Genomic DNA, 14,431 nt, shown 5'->3' on the forward strand with positions numbered 1-14,431 from the left:
TTCCCACTCTCGTATGCAAAATTTGTCTTCACGGTGGTTCACCGCATCGGTAGTGTTTAGCTTCGCAAGCACCCATACTGTCACAGTGTGGGTTGTTTCCCTGTGTTTTTTTTTATCTTGTTTTTAATTGATCTTGGAACGCTGAAAGATGCAAATTAACTGCCCGATCGTCTCGCTTCTGCACGCACGCTTGGCGGGAATGATCGCTGTGTTTGCTCTTTTTGGCTGCTTGATTTCGGACTCCGGTTGTTTGAACTAAAACCGTCTTCAGACGAACTCATCCTCCCAAACACACACACACGCGACCGTGATCGTATCATATCCCATACACGGCGGCATGATATCGGTATGTGATCAAGAATTTCGAGAGTGGGGAGCGATTCATATAAAGCCATCTATCGGCGAACCGCTGTTCTATCGTTTCGGATTACTGCACTGGATAAGGTAGGTATATCGTCGGGACTCGCCACCACGAAGAAAGAGCGACGGCTTGGCCATTTGCCATCGAGCGTGCGGTGTACGGTGTTTGTAACGTATCCCGGTTGTTTTCTGCTTCCCAACAGTATCCTACAGACGATGAAGGTTGCCCTTTGCCTGCTAGCAGTGCTGGCCGTCGCACTGGCTAGGCCACAAAATTACGCCCAAGAGTTCTGGCCGGAGGCACTACAACGCGCCCAACAGCAGGGTATCTTGCGTCCGGACGAAACACTCGTTACCGGGCTCCAGGTGGCGCCACTCGTCAACCAGCTCGAGAACGTGCCATTCGAACGGCCCGTGTCGATTGACCAGATCGTGGTGCCATTCGATGAGCCGCAGGTGTACTCGTCGCTGCAGCGCAGCGTGAGCGAAAACTTGGCCACCTACTAAGCCCGTCTAGAGCACGGGGAATCCTTCCCAACGCTCCACACACTCAGGTTAACTAGGCTGCAAGCTTTAACGTGCGATATGATGTGAGAGATGGTAACCAGGACGCCATCATTAAACGATCCCGATCACTGACAAACCCCGCGCAAACGTCACCCGGCCAACGAGATGGACTTATCAACCGCTAAGAAACACTCACCATACCGTTCCATACGCATCGTGTAAGGATGTGAGCGATGGTGGATACCTGCCCTTAAGGATAAATAAGGAATCGATACAACAAAAACACACGCTGGCTTCTTAACTGTAACCGTCAACTGTACAAATAAGGTGAAACGATCTCTTGCCGTACGATGGGCGCGGCAGCACTGTCGGAATGCACAGCCGGATAACATCTACACACATGCTGCCGCCGTTTATCGGCTTTTGTCGTTACGATCACTGGTTTAGTATCAAAGATAGCAAATACTAGAAAGGGAAAATAAATATATTTTAGTTGTTACTCTACTCTCGCCTCATTACTGGTTTCATTCCAAATTGCCTCCGTACCGCGGAAAGATGCGAAGTTTTGAAAGAGAAATCTTCTTTTTTGTTTGTTGTTTTCTTCTTTTCACGAAGATTTCGTGTGATATTGAATATAAATGAAGCTTAAGCTCGCTTCACGGCCATTAAGTCATTATTGTATCGTATGCTTCCCCAATATGTTTAGCGTTCTTAATGCATCACAAGGCAGTTTTTTTTTGTGTGTAGTGTATATTTTGTACAAGCTACAATCGAGAAATTTATAAATTTGCCCGTATTGAATATTGACGATTAGATTCTTAACCGCTTCGTTATCTTATCATAATTTGAAAACTGTTCTAAATGAGTATCCATCACAGAATGGGTATAAAATTCAATTCATATCGATTGTTCTTTACAGAGTTTTTTGAACAAATCGAATACTTTCTCAATTTACAAAGAAGATCCAACACAATGTATATTATACATCGAAATGATATTGATCTTTCGTCCGAACATGCTTTTAAATGAGCAAAGAACAAAACTAAACGCCCTTTTATAGCATGCTAAGTAAAAGTAAGTTTTAGTACAATTGTACTAAAAATAGCCTGCCAACAAAAGGGAAGTTGTTTACTGTTGGATAACAGAAACTATGAACGATGCAACACAAATTTAAATGATAGAAAAATCTTAAACATCCTTTTCGAAATGTCAATGTGTTATGCGAGTGTGAAAATAAACACTTTTCTCTGTGTTAAATTGATGCGTTAAGTAACTTTTACCCAAGAAGCAATGAAAGGAATCATCAATCAATAATGGCTACCGGTTTCGGAAGGTGTCATCCATTGCTGTGACGATCGGCGACTGCTACCGTGTTGCATGGATTGAACACTCATCGATCAACAAGGATTTAGAGGCTCATGTACAACTTGTTGAATTTGTCACTTAAACATCAACTCATTTGATCGTCCCGGAATGGTGGCTGTTTAGCACCGCACAGCTTCGATACCGGTTAGGCATGATGTCGGAATGATTCATGAAAAAAGCGCCACTGATGTCTTCTTGGAGACGGTTGGTGGCTTCCTAGTGCATTGTGCTTTTTTTTTTATTTGCACTACAAACAGTCAAAACACCTTCAAGCTCACAGTATCACCTTCCAATTCGTAGTTATTGTAATACTCACTTATGTGATTGATGGTTATTGGTTTCGCGGGTTGTATCCGTGGGGTCTTTGATGGTCCCAAAAAAAAAAATAAGCCACGGTCCCATCAGCGATTACAACAAAACCACACATTTTCATGTGCTCTATGTCTACAGTTCATTCCCAAAACCCTTTGGGGAGCTTCAGCTTCGAGGCGAACTCCAAACGATCATTAGCATCCAAATGAGCCGGAGATGCTGAAGGAACGATGGGATGAAGCAAAAACCACAAGCATAAGCGTTGCTATCTTGTGTGAAAGAGTGGAAGATACAAACCGGGCAGCGATGGAGGAAGCACTGGGATAGCACGTCGACGGGGAGCCATCGCTCCCTCCGAAAACCTCTACCCAAACGCACACGGTCACTGGTGCCGCGATGGTGTGGCAATGGTGGGGATCGAAGATATAAAACCAACCGTACCGATGGCGCCAACACTTTAATCGTTACCTATACCGTGCGCCGTCACAGTCATCTCGTAGTCGATCGTCTCCAGGACTTTCCACAGGTACGTATCGTTGGAGGGCAGATCAACTTCTTCAGCGCGCTGTTGGGGTAGTAACGTGGTTATATCAGGCGGTATTAGTCCAACCAACGGTGAAGTTAAGTGAAGTTATCCGTAGTGTTTGTTGCTAACGATCATGTGGACAACCCTTGTACAGCGCAGTTGATTAATGAACGGTTTGTGTGCCGGCCAGATAGGCAGAGATAGAGTGCGCAGAAATTAACTACCCTAACGTAACCCGCAACAAATCGATCGATCTGGAATCGTAGCACGGAATACAAATCCACTGCCGGGAGAGACAAAAAAAAAGCATAAGCCGCGTGAAAGCTCAATGCCATCGAAAGTGAAATTGTTAATCGTTCTCCCGTACGGACCCGGCGGGAGTTGTGCGGTGCCATGCCCAGACGAATGAACGAAAGGAAAAGGAATCGTTCGTGGCCACCGGGCACCGGGTTCAGATGGCGATGAAAGGAACAAGAAACACACTCACTTACGTCCCAATGCTGCCGTCTGTCGGCAGTGCAACATAACGGCACGATCGCAGGAAGCAACACAGGTTTTGGGTTTGGTGCTTTTTTTTGTCGTCGGATAATGATGATCGGCAAAGGAACAACACGAAGAGGAGTGGGACATCCAGCGAGTCTCGAGCGCTCGATTACGAAACTCCGTGGCCCCCAGACAGACCCGTTCGTTTGGCTGCTTCGTGCGTTCGGTGCATTGCCTTGGGGGGATGCCCGTTTCGTTCACCTTCTCGAAGAACCCTGCAGTCGATCGCGTATTCCACATTCAGCGTCGTTTTGAACATCTCGGCAACCTGTGAAGGGTTTCTGGCATCTGGCGCCATTTTTGGTGGAGCCTAATTTCGTTAGTTATAGAATCTAGTGTATCTGATGTTAAAATGATTGTTAATTCCAATTCCATATTACTGTGTTCTCTCGGCTCTGTAGGTCTCATCATGAAGGTTGCTATCTGCCTGTTCGCTGTCATTGCCCTGGCCCTGGCTGCTCCCCAGCGCGACGGAGGTGCCCTCACCGATGAAGCTATCCGGCAGGCACAGTCCCAGCAGCTGATCCCGCAGGACGCACAGATCCAGGGTGTTCAGCAGGGTATTCAGGTGGCCGCCCTTGAATCGATCCCCGGAAGCCAGCGTGTCGATCTGTTCCAGCTGCTCGGAGACCAGGTCCCGCGTGAGGTCATCACCAACCTGCAGTCGCAGGTCGATCAAGTTGGCCAGGTCTAAGGCAACTACCCCCATCCTACCATCTATCTACGAATCCCACTTTTCGGAGCACCTGCATTCTCCTCGTTCAACAAAACGGGACGGGGATGGTTCTATTGCCGAGCGCTGGCTATTCTTCCACGAAGGTGCCAACTGAAACTGTCTAATGTATAAGACCTTTTCGTACATTTGTACTACGAAAAAGGGTGTGCGTGCGTGCGTGTTTGTTTTTTTTTACTATGTTACAAATGTTGACTTTTTTACACTTAATGAGTGAGAGACAGAGAAAGGAAGGAAAAGAAATATGAAAAAAAAGTCAGAGATGAGGAAAAATTGAAGATGAAACAATAACAACAACACCGTTCAAACAACTTTCGATGTGTTTTATTTACCTCTGTGCAGAAATTACGTGATCGGATGATAATATTTACACGATACGGTCATCGGTGCAAACATCCATTTGTACAGACACTCGCTTGGCTTGGCACTCGTCGAGGACCTTGAACATAGCAAACTAACCGTTACTGGACAAACAGCAAAATCTACGAGCGCTGAGATGAACTTGACCAAGGAACTTGCTTAATATCCAGGGGTTTTTTTTGGCCCATTAGCCTGAATTTTTTCTAACAATGTCGTCTAAATAAAAAGCCTCGCAAAATTCTGCGGTTTTTTATTCAATTTCTTGCCGCTTTGTGTGTCTATATGACTCGTAATTCGTTCACTGTCATAGCACTGTTCCACGTTTAATGCTCCACTGGTGGTTAGAAAATGTCTGTTGGCGTAGTTTTACGACACCATCTTAGTCTTCATCTGAGGCATTTATAGCTCCCAACAATTCAAAACGACTGCACAGTAAAGCTAAGGGAGGTTAAGCTCATTATTGTGGTTTCATCTGAATGCCGCAACCTGAAGCATGATAGCAGTAAGTGGAAGACTGCAAGACACATTTCCAAAACTGTCACCTAGATGACGTAAATTGAGCTCCTGCCAGAATACCCGATTGGCAGACACACCGAAATGGACGGGACATCTTCATGGGGCAACAACGGATGTATTAATATGCAACTTCGTTTTTTCTTAACCGGAAATGTTACCATCCTAAGCCCAAATTCGCCCAGATTTGGTGCCATTTTGCTCTGCTACATTTAACGTGGAGATTAACATTTATTTTGCTTGAATTATGCAAAATTAGACGCCATACAAATTAGACTTTTAAATGAGCGATCGAGCGAATGAGCAAAACGATAAGGAAGTAAAACATTCAGCTCTTTCATCGTTGCAATTGCTTATCAGGGGCAGGAGTGTCAAACTGATGTTGCACAAAATGTCAAACATTTGTGAGGTTAACATCCAGCCTTAGTAGTCAAGGGAGATCACTTTCGTTTGATTGAAGTATCTTTGGTTATAGGTGGTGATGAAGTGAGAGCATGCCAATGGGAACAATATTAGAAGGAAGGCTCTAATTTCCAACGCGTAATTATCCAACCGATTGCACCGATCCCATGCAGCGAAACCATTGACGATACTTTCTATCCAATCTTTGGTGAAGGTGTTACCCGCTGTTTGTCCTTGCGATGTACCATACTTTGGCCACAAAAACGTGGTTTTATTTTTGGAAGGAAAAGCTCAGCGGGCTCTGAAAATTACCATAATCCTCATCTATCCAAGCCAAGGGCAACTCGCGCCTGGTGCCTCGATCTTTACCATTTCTCTATTTCTCCCTCCCCTCTCTTTGCAGTCGAACAAACCTACTCCACCTTTCACATGGGCAGATCGTTGAAATCAAAAGTGTTATTGTGCGCTACTGCGTCCATCAATCGTTCGGGTGTCTACGGTCACTTTTACCATTCGTAACGTTTGTTTCACCGCTCGCCAAAGGTGATGGCTTTCCCCTTGGCCGTGGCCAAAGATCTAATTAGTTGATAGAATTTTACAGACACGTCGCGTTCATCGCCGACGTCGTCCGCGGTGGTCTCATGCCGGGTGCCATATTTTATGCTAATTAGTTTTCTATCTGCGCGCAGATGTGATCGTTCACACAAAGTCAAGGAAAAACTGGCATCGTATAGTGGCATCGCAGCAGACCGAGATGGTTTAAGTGGGGGTTGAAATTTGTTCTTTTATGGTGTGGAACGTATGGGACGATACTGAAGCCGGTAGGTATCACATGAGACCGGCAGATGTTGGATCCGGTTTGGATAAGTTGTTTTTTTTTTCTGACGATAGGAATAAACTAGTTTCTTACAGCAAAAGTAGAAGATCTAGTTTTGATGCATATCTTCAAATTTCTACAGTATTCTTACGATCGTCGTCTGTACTTTAAATTTCTACATCGGGTGGATTGCTGATATGCGATCTCAATATGGAAAGAAATAGGTTGGAATTAAAATGCTTTTTCCGTTCTGAATCCGATCCCTTGAAATGAATTACATTGAAATGAAAAATTACCAGGCTTGTGGAAAACAAACAGAATCTACTAGAACATGTGATGTGATGATGCGTTGATGATCACGCTGTTCATAGCTATTTTTTTGCTATTTAAAGATTTTTGGATAAAATTTGTTGGCACTTGTTTGCCATGCGTCTGTAGGGTTGGGGTTATTTCCAATTGCACAACTGAATAGTTAATTGTGCCCTAGAGAAGCGCGTGCCATTTGAGATTCGTACTCATATCTAACGTTTTGTTGCATTACAAGCATTACCGACTATAACTTTATGGCTTAGTACATAGCGATAATATACCAAACATGATCAATAATGATAATTTTTACTATCGAATTTGAAGTAGGTCTGGTTCCTCTTGCCGGTAATTATTTGTCATCCAGCCGATCAATCGAGAGCACACCTTATTGAAACATTGAACAGTGTGCTATAAACGGATGAAAATCAGATGGCAATCGGGGTATTTTGACAACACAGAAAATAACACACAAAATTCGCAAGAAAATCGTACGGAGTCGCAAAATTTGCGAATAAACTTAGCCACAAACCAGAAATTAGAGTGCATATGGCGGCTATCTGTAGCCGATGTAAATGAAAAACTCGTTCAAAATCCCGTGACGTAAGAATTATTCACTTATCGCTTGAATTATTCGGTAAAAGTGTAATCTGAATTCCGAAACACTCGTGCGTGAGTATTGATAGCGTGATAGGTACTGCAATCGCAACAATCGATACCTTGTGGACGGTGGCCTTTAGTTAGTGCGAAGTTTCCAACGCTTGCCGGAACTCTCGAACTCGAAATAATCGCGGGGCCGACCGAGGAGCCTATGCTATGTTGCATAGCGTTGCCAGACTCCCGCTAGCGAACTATTTACGTTGCTGCACACCGACCAACCATCTGCGAAAAGTTCCCCGCACCGGCGGCTTAAGCAGCAGCCAACTCGGTTTTCAGCCTGCGACAGTTGACTGTTGTTCCCTTTCAACAAGTTCCCCGTTGCTGTTTCACTCGATTCCTTCTCCGCCGGCATCACCCCAACATCAGGCTTCCCATCCCCTAGCGACAACGCAAGTGCGGTAAGATTATGTGCACAACACCTGCGTCTGATTGACGCGTAGTTATCGATTTTTCATAACTAATCAAAACTGTTTCTGTTTTTATCTTCACCCTGTCTCGTGACCGGAACGAATTCCCAAACTAACGAACTGTGACGAAAATATGGGGCACCTGCCACGGCATTATGCAACCCGTACGTGGTGTTTTCCATTCATCGTCGCTAGCTCTTGTTCGCAGCATTCGAAAGGACCGACCAGCGGCATGGAAGCGAACTCGAGCGGTGGTGCAGCAGCTGAACCAAAGTTCACCAACCGGTTGAAGCAGGAGAAATCTCCCTATCTGCTACAGCATGCGCACAATCCCGTCGAATGGTACCCGTGGGGCGAAGAAGCGATTCAACGAGCACGGGCGGAAAACAAGCTGATTTTCCTCTCCGTCGGCTACAGCACCTGTCACTGGTGCCACGTGATGGAGAAGGAATCGTTCGAGAACGAGGAGGTTGCCAAAATTATGAACGAACACTTTATCAACATCAAAGTGGACCGGGAGGAACGGCCAGACATCGACAAGCTGTACATGATGTTCATTCTGCTGATAAACAATTCCGGCGGATGGCCAATGTCGGTGTGGCTAACACCGGAGCTGGCCCCAGTTACCGGAGGGACCTATTTTCCACCGAATGATCGCTGGGGTATGCCCGGGTTCACGACGGTTCTGACGAAGCTAGCTAGCAAGTGGTCCACCAACAAGGAGGATCTCGTATCCACGGGTCGGTCCGTAATTGAGGCGATTCGGCGCAATGTGGACCATAAGCGAGCGGACGAAGCGGATGATGTGACGAACGTGGAGACGCTGGAAGCGAAATTTAAGCAGGCGGTCAACATGTACCAGCGTAACTACGATCCGGTGTGGGGTGGGTCACTCGGTGCGCCCAAATTCCCAGAAGCATCCAAGCTCAACCTGATGTTCCATCTGCATGTGCAGGAGCCGAAGCATAAGGTGCTAGGCGTGGTGTTGAACACGCTGGACAAGATGGCGGCCGGTGGTATACACGATCACGTATTTGGAGGCTTTGCGCGATATTCTGTAGATAAGAAGTGGCACGTACCACATTTCGAAAAAATGCTGTACGATCAGGGTCAATTACTGTCCCTGTATGCAAACGGTTACCGGTTGACAAGGAAACCCTCCTATCTGACTGTGGCGGATGCAATCTATCGCTATCTGTGCAAGGACCTGCGTCACCAGGACGGTGGATTTTACAGCGGCGAAGATGCAGATTCACTGCCTACGGCGGACAGTGAGGAAAAGATCGAGGGTGCCTTCTACGCGTGGACGCACGATGAAATCAAGCAGATACTCCAAACGCACGTGGAAAAGTTTGGTGATCTGGGTGGGGTCGATCCGATGGCCGTGTATGCCGGACACTACGACGTGAAGCAAGAGGGCAACGTGAAACCGACCAGCGATCCACACGGACACTTGCTTGGCAAGAACATTCTCATCGTGTACGGATCGGTGCGAGAAACGGCCGAAAAGTGCAACACGACGGTTGAAATCGTCGAGCGTATCTTGAAGACGGCTAATGAACTGCTGCACGAGGTGCGTGACAAGCGACCGAGACCACATTTGGATACAAAAATCCTTTGCGCCTGGAACGGCCTGGTCCTTTCCGGATTGTCACAGTTGGCTTGCGTGAAGGATGCACCGGGAAGGAGCGTGTATCTTGCAACCGCCGAACAGCTGGTCAAGTTTATCCGCACAAATCTGTACGATGTACAGGCGAGAAAGTTACTTCGCTCATGCTACGGTGGTGCCGAAGAGACGTTGACATCGTAAGTTGCGTTGTTCAGACCGTTTGAGAGAGAGCAAAATTTTATGTGGATTTTATTGTTTTCTCGCTATACTTTTAAGGGAACGACCCATTTACGGGTTTATCGACGATTATGCCTTCCTGATTAAGGGGTTGATCGATTACTACGTTGCCTCGCTGGACGAACACGCACTGCACTGGGCGAAGGAGCTTCAGGACATTCAGGATGAGCTGTTCTGGGATCCAAAGCATGGTGCCTATTTCTACTCGGAAGCGAACTCTCCGAACGTGGCCGTTCGGTTGAAGGAAGGTATGTGAAGAATCGAATCCATAGCGTGAAAGGGATATACAAAATACAAGCTAATTTATGGGTTCTTTTATATTTACTCACCAGAACACGATGGTGCTGAACCGTGCGGTAACAGTGTCGCCGCACACAATCTCCTCCTGCTCAGCGATTACTTCGAGGAGGAACGGCTCAAAGAGAAAGCGCGCACACTGTTCGACTACTTTGCGCAAACGGCTCACTTCGGGTACGTGCTGCCGGAAATGATGTCAGCCGCCCTGCTGGAGGAACAGGGCCGTAACACACTGATCGTGGTCGGTCCGGAAAGCCCCGAGGCGAATGCACTCGTCGATTCGGTGCGCGAATTTTACGTGCCCGGTATGATCACCGTACAGCTAAAGATCGACCAACCGCCACACATTGTGCGGCGCCGCAAGTCGCTGGATAACTTCAAGATGGTAAAGAACATGCCGACTGCGTACATCTGCCACAACAAGGTGTGCCATCTGCCGGTGACGGAACCGGAGCGTTTAACGGAAGAGTTCCAGCCACGCTACACGTTCGACTACCAAGAGTACGAGAACTGATTCTTCGAGGCCTAAGGTTTTCCAAGCAAGTAGCATTCCACTCACCGTTTGCCGGGTTTGATGTGGGGAATCGACTTTGGATGGAGGACTGGTGGCCGCAGCTGGCGATATCAAAGGAAAAAAGGCAGACACACTTCGGTACGCGAAACGAAAAGGACGACGCAAACTGTGGACAATTAGGTTTTATAAGCAAACTATATGTGATGAATAGAAACGCGAGTCGAATATCAAACGAACGAAATCGAACCGCCAGGGGGAAAAAAGGGATTATTATGGAGATCGGAACGAGTTTCATATCAGCTAACAATCGTCAATGGTTGACAGACACACGGAGACATACAAACATTGTTAGCTGGCATGAAAAACTGCGTTAAGACTTCACAAACACAAAAGCAAAGCTTCTTCGTTCGTTAGTTAGGCTTCCGTTGCGAGTTCCCTGATTTCATTGACATTACTCAACTCAGCGAACCACAGATTACGACGGGTTTTAAAACGGTAGAATTCGCATTCCGTTGGTCTGTTTACTTTTTGTTTTGTTTTTGCTTTCACTCGGCACAGCACGAGGGAAGTAAACTCTGTTGGTCGTTACCCAAGAACGTCTTTCTGCGCTTACGGAGTGGGATTGGTTTTATCGTGTTATTGTTGATAATTTATTATGCCCTGTGCGTAGCGTGTAGAACAATGCACCGGTGTATGTTTAGTTCGTGACGAATTATCGCTTTAATTGAGCGTTCCACTTGTGTACGCATTAGTGTGCACGGGCGATGTTTTTGCACATGGGAGATTAAACCGGATTTGGTACCGGATTGTTAGGTTAGCGAAGAAAAAGAAACAACCGTTTGCTAAACATAATTCACTAGAGTAGTAGAGCAATCTGCTGACCGCTTATGTGTAGTGATCGATAATCGATTTCTTGCCCCATTTTTTATAGAGCACCCGCCTCTTCACTTATAAGCCAAACAAGCTACGATATTAAATGCGATAGATTTTACCATTTGAACCGAATTCTAACCAGGAGTTTTTTACAAGCAGAGATCCGTTTTTTAAAATACACACAATGTTCAAGTAATTAGAGGGCTTGTTAGAGTAAAGTGATGCACAATTTTGTAGTGAGTTTTAAAATTATCGAAAAAAAGTACATAATCAAAATACAGATCAAATAATGGCTTCTAGAAATCAAACCACGACACAAGGGTGAGGAATCTCTAAAGAACCAAGCACACGACGTTGCAAGCTACCGTAGCGATGCGTTTTAATCGTTTTTCAGTCAAGTTTTGTAACTTGTTATACAAACGTACAGGATACAAACGTAACAAATGTGGCAAAATGGTAAATAAGACGTTTTTGTGCGAAAGTCTCGAAAGGATTTAACGGCCAAACTAGCTGATGGTGCAACAAAAACTGTCGTTTTATCGATGGGAAAAAACAGAAAACAACCCAGTCAACACCACGCGCTGATTGATATTAAGCGATTTTATCTAGTTTTTAATCAACTTCTATTTCGACATGTGAAATAAAACCGAAACGTATGAATAAAAGAAATCAATTTAAAGTGATGGTTTATCGGGTGGTTAATTAACTCGATTGTTCATGTTGATTAATAATATTGTTAAATATTGTTGTACAAAATCGTTATCAAATACCGGATGAGTGGTTCGTTGCTTGCCAATTCGTTTAAGTCTCTGTAATGTCCTACAGTAATCAGCAGCACTCCCGCCACAACAGCAGAACATCCACAACAGGGATGACGTTTCGGACAATTTCGGAACCGTACGTAGTGATTTCTTACGTAATCCTTATTAAAACGCAATACAGAACCATTTAAACCACCACACCACCACTCAACGTTGAAAGCAGCAACAAAGGTTACAATAATGTATCATACATTTATTTATATTTTCCATCATTTGCATGCCGTTTGTTTTCTTGTTTTGTTTTTTCCAGTTCTCGTTCACGCTCTTTTTGGGGGAGGGTTATGGTAATTAGTGTTTAGTGTGTTTCGTTTGTTCCTTTACTTTACCATTTCCTACACAACATTACACACTTGCACAAGAAAACAAGAAAAAATATAAGCCATCGCAGTTAAGTAAGAATGCTTCCTCTTTTTTGCTTTCTCTCCCTCTTTTCCACTCTTGTTTACAACACTTTGTTTCATCCGTTAACATCGTTTCTCGGCGTAATTTATCCCAATAATATATAGCTAACATGTTTCGTGTTTACATGTCTGCTTGCTGTTAAGTAGTTTGCTTCTCTTACACTGTTTTTATCCCTCGATTCTATACAACCATCGGGGTAACGAGGCACAATAACCTCAAAGGAAAATACCCACAGGATAATGTTCTGCGCAACGTTGTTTTCGTTTTCTTTTATTGCTCGTTCTAAACCATCATGCGACCGTTACGCAGCAATTGCACAACGGTGGCCATTTTGTTCCATCTGTGCTTTAATTGTTAAGTACCACTTTCGTATTTACGTAACTCATTAGAGGAGGTAATGTATATGCAAAACCAATAGAAAAAAAAAAAAAACAAAAAATAAATTAAACTAAAAGAAAGACATACACAAACAGAACAGAACAAAAAGAAACCCAAGAAGGAAACAATTACTAGCGCTTACGATTATATTTTTTCGAACATGTCTTACACACGAGGGAGTAGTTAAGAAAAATGAAAAGAGAGGTGATTTTTTGTATACAGCCCTTAAGTGTATTTTTCGTCCCTGGTTACACACTGTTGCACCCTTTCCATTGAATTCTCATAATTTTCGGGGTTTTGTTTTTTCTTTGTTTTTTGGACGGAAAACAACACCAGCTCCGGTGGCGTGGCCACACTAGAACTATCCTCCTTTCAATCCGCACCGGCGCAATATCTCTTCCGTATATTCACTAACGGTTACCTCACTTTCCTCTTTGCGATTCTTATGCAATCGGCACAAATGGAACTTGGCATCCAGCGTTCATGATGCGGGATGTTACGTTGGTTTGTGTGTGTGTGGAAGATCGTTACAGAGGGATCGTGGCTTTAATGGACACTACACACAAACGCACTACACGAACACGCTAGAACCGAATGTGTGAGTGTGTGTGTCGGTGGAGCATCTAAACAATCAAGGGTGGGGGGGTCAACGCCCCCAACCCTCAGCAACACCAACAAGGACACAAAGCTGCTGCATCACAAACACGATCAACAATCAATCTTTCAAGCCTAGTGTGTAGCTCCATTCTACATGCCCTATTTCTGATTCACTTAAATCCTGTTTTTATTTCCTATTTATGTGTTTGGATGTGTGATTGATATTTATATTGTATGTTTCCCTAAATGTGTTCTGCGTATATTTTCTAGGTTAACTCATTCTGGTTTTTTTTAATATTTCTTTCACACATTTGTCTGCACTATTTCTTTTCCTTTCTAAAGCTTATATGTATAAGTTCCTTCTTATGCAATCGTTTTGTTACATTCGTTTAGTTTTCTTCTTGTTTAGTGTAACAGACTGATTATTTACAGGGTTTTCTTGTGGAGTTTCATATCAACACTTCATTTATACAACATCAATACATCTTTTTACGCTCAAAAGGTCCATTCTGATTGCAACAGTATTACATTGAGATTATACAAATGTTACGTCGATATCAAATTCCGGCATATTAAACCCCTTTTGCGTTTTTCATACAAGCTATAATGAGAGGCGTTTCAATGTCTTTTACTCTTTCACCCACACTGTTCTCACACCGTGGCGCGCTAGAACAGTATGAGTGTAGAATGTTAGGTAGGATAATAGCGTAACCAAAACCTTATTCACGTACAATTATCATTACTTGTTTTAATGTTTTCCCCCCTATTTCCATTTCTATTATGCACAGCAAATGTTGGTATGTACAAACATGTAACGCGTTGATACGTCGATTTCGCTCCAACAAACCACATTCACACAAAGACCACAACACACATACACACTCGAACAAAC

At 44.4% G+C, this 14,431-nt stretch overlaps 2 protein-coding genes across 2 annotated transcripts; both read left to right on the forward strand.

Annotated features, from left to right (window-relative positions):
- The first annotated feature begins 4,022 nt into the window (after nt 1-4,022).
- On the forward strand, nt 4,023-4,307 carry LOC128713600 (uncharacterized). The gene has a single exon (XM_053808460.1). The coding sequence runs from the start codon at nt 4,023-4,025 to the stop codon at nt 4,305-4,307; it is 285 nt and encodes a 94-aa protein (XP_053664435.1).
- Nucleotides 4,308-7,560: 3,253 nt separating this feature from the next.
- LOC128714292 (spermatogenesis-associated protein 20) lies at nt 7,561-10,468 on the forward strand. The gene is made up of 4 exons (XM_053809168.1): nt 7,561-7,802; nt 8,007-9,617; nt 9,697-9,905; nt 9,990-10,468. The coding sequence occupies exons 1-4, from the start codon at nt 7,561-7,563 to the stop codon at nt 10,466-10,468; spliced, it is 2,541 nt and encodes an 846-aa protein (XP_053665143.1).
- The last annotated feature ends 3,963 nt before the right edge of the window (nt 10,469-14,431 follow it).

This window comes from Anopheles marshallii, chromosome 3 (genome assembly GCF_943734725.1).
Source record: "Anopheles marshallii chromosome 3, idAnoMarsDA_429_01, whole genome shotgun sequence".
NCBI classification, from domain to species: domain Eukaryota; kingdom Metazoa; phylum Arthropoda; class Insecta; order Diptera; family Culicidae; genus Anopheles; species Anopheles marshallii.

Coding starts and splice junctions, on each gene's coding strand:
- LOC128713600 (XM_053808460.1), top strand. CDS start 4,023: ATGAAGGTTGCTATCTGCCTGTTCGCTGTCATTGCCCTGGCCCTGGCT.
- LOC128714292 (XM_053809168.1), top strand. CDS start 7,561: ATGTTGCATAGCGTTGCCAGACTCCCGCTAGCGAACTATTTACGTTGC. Junction 9,618..9,696: donor GCCGAAGAGACGTTGACATC/GTAAGTTGCGTT, acceptor TATACTTTTAAG/GGAACGACCCATTTACGGGT. Junction 9,906..9,989: donor GGCCGTTCGGTTGAAGGAAG/GTATGTGAAGAA, acceptor TTTACTCACCAG/AACACGATGGTGCTGAACCG.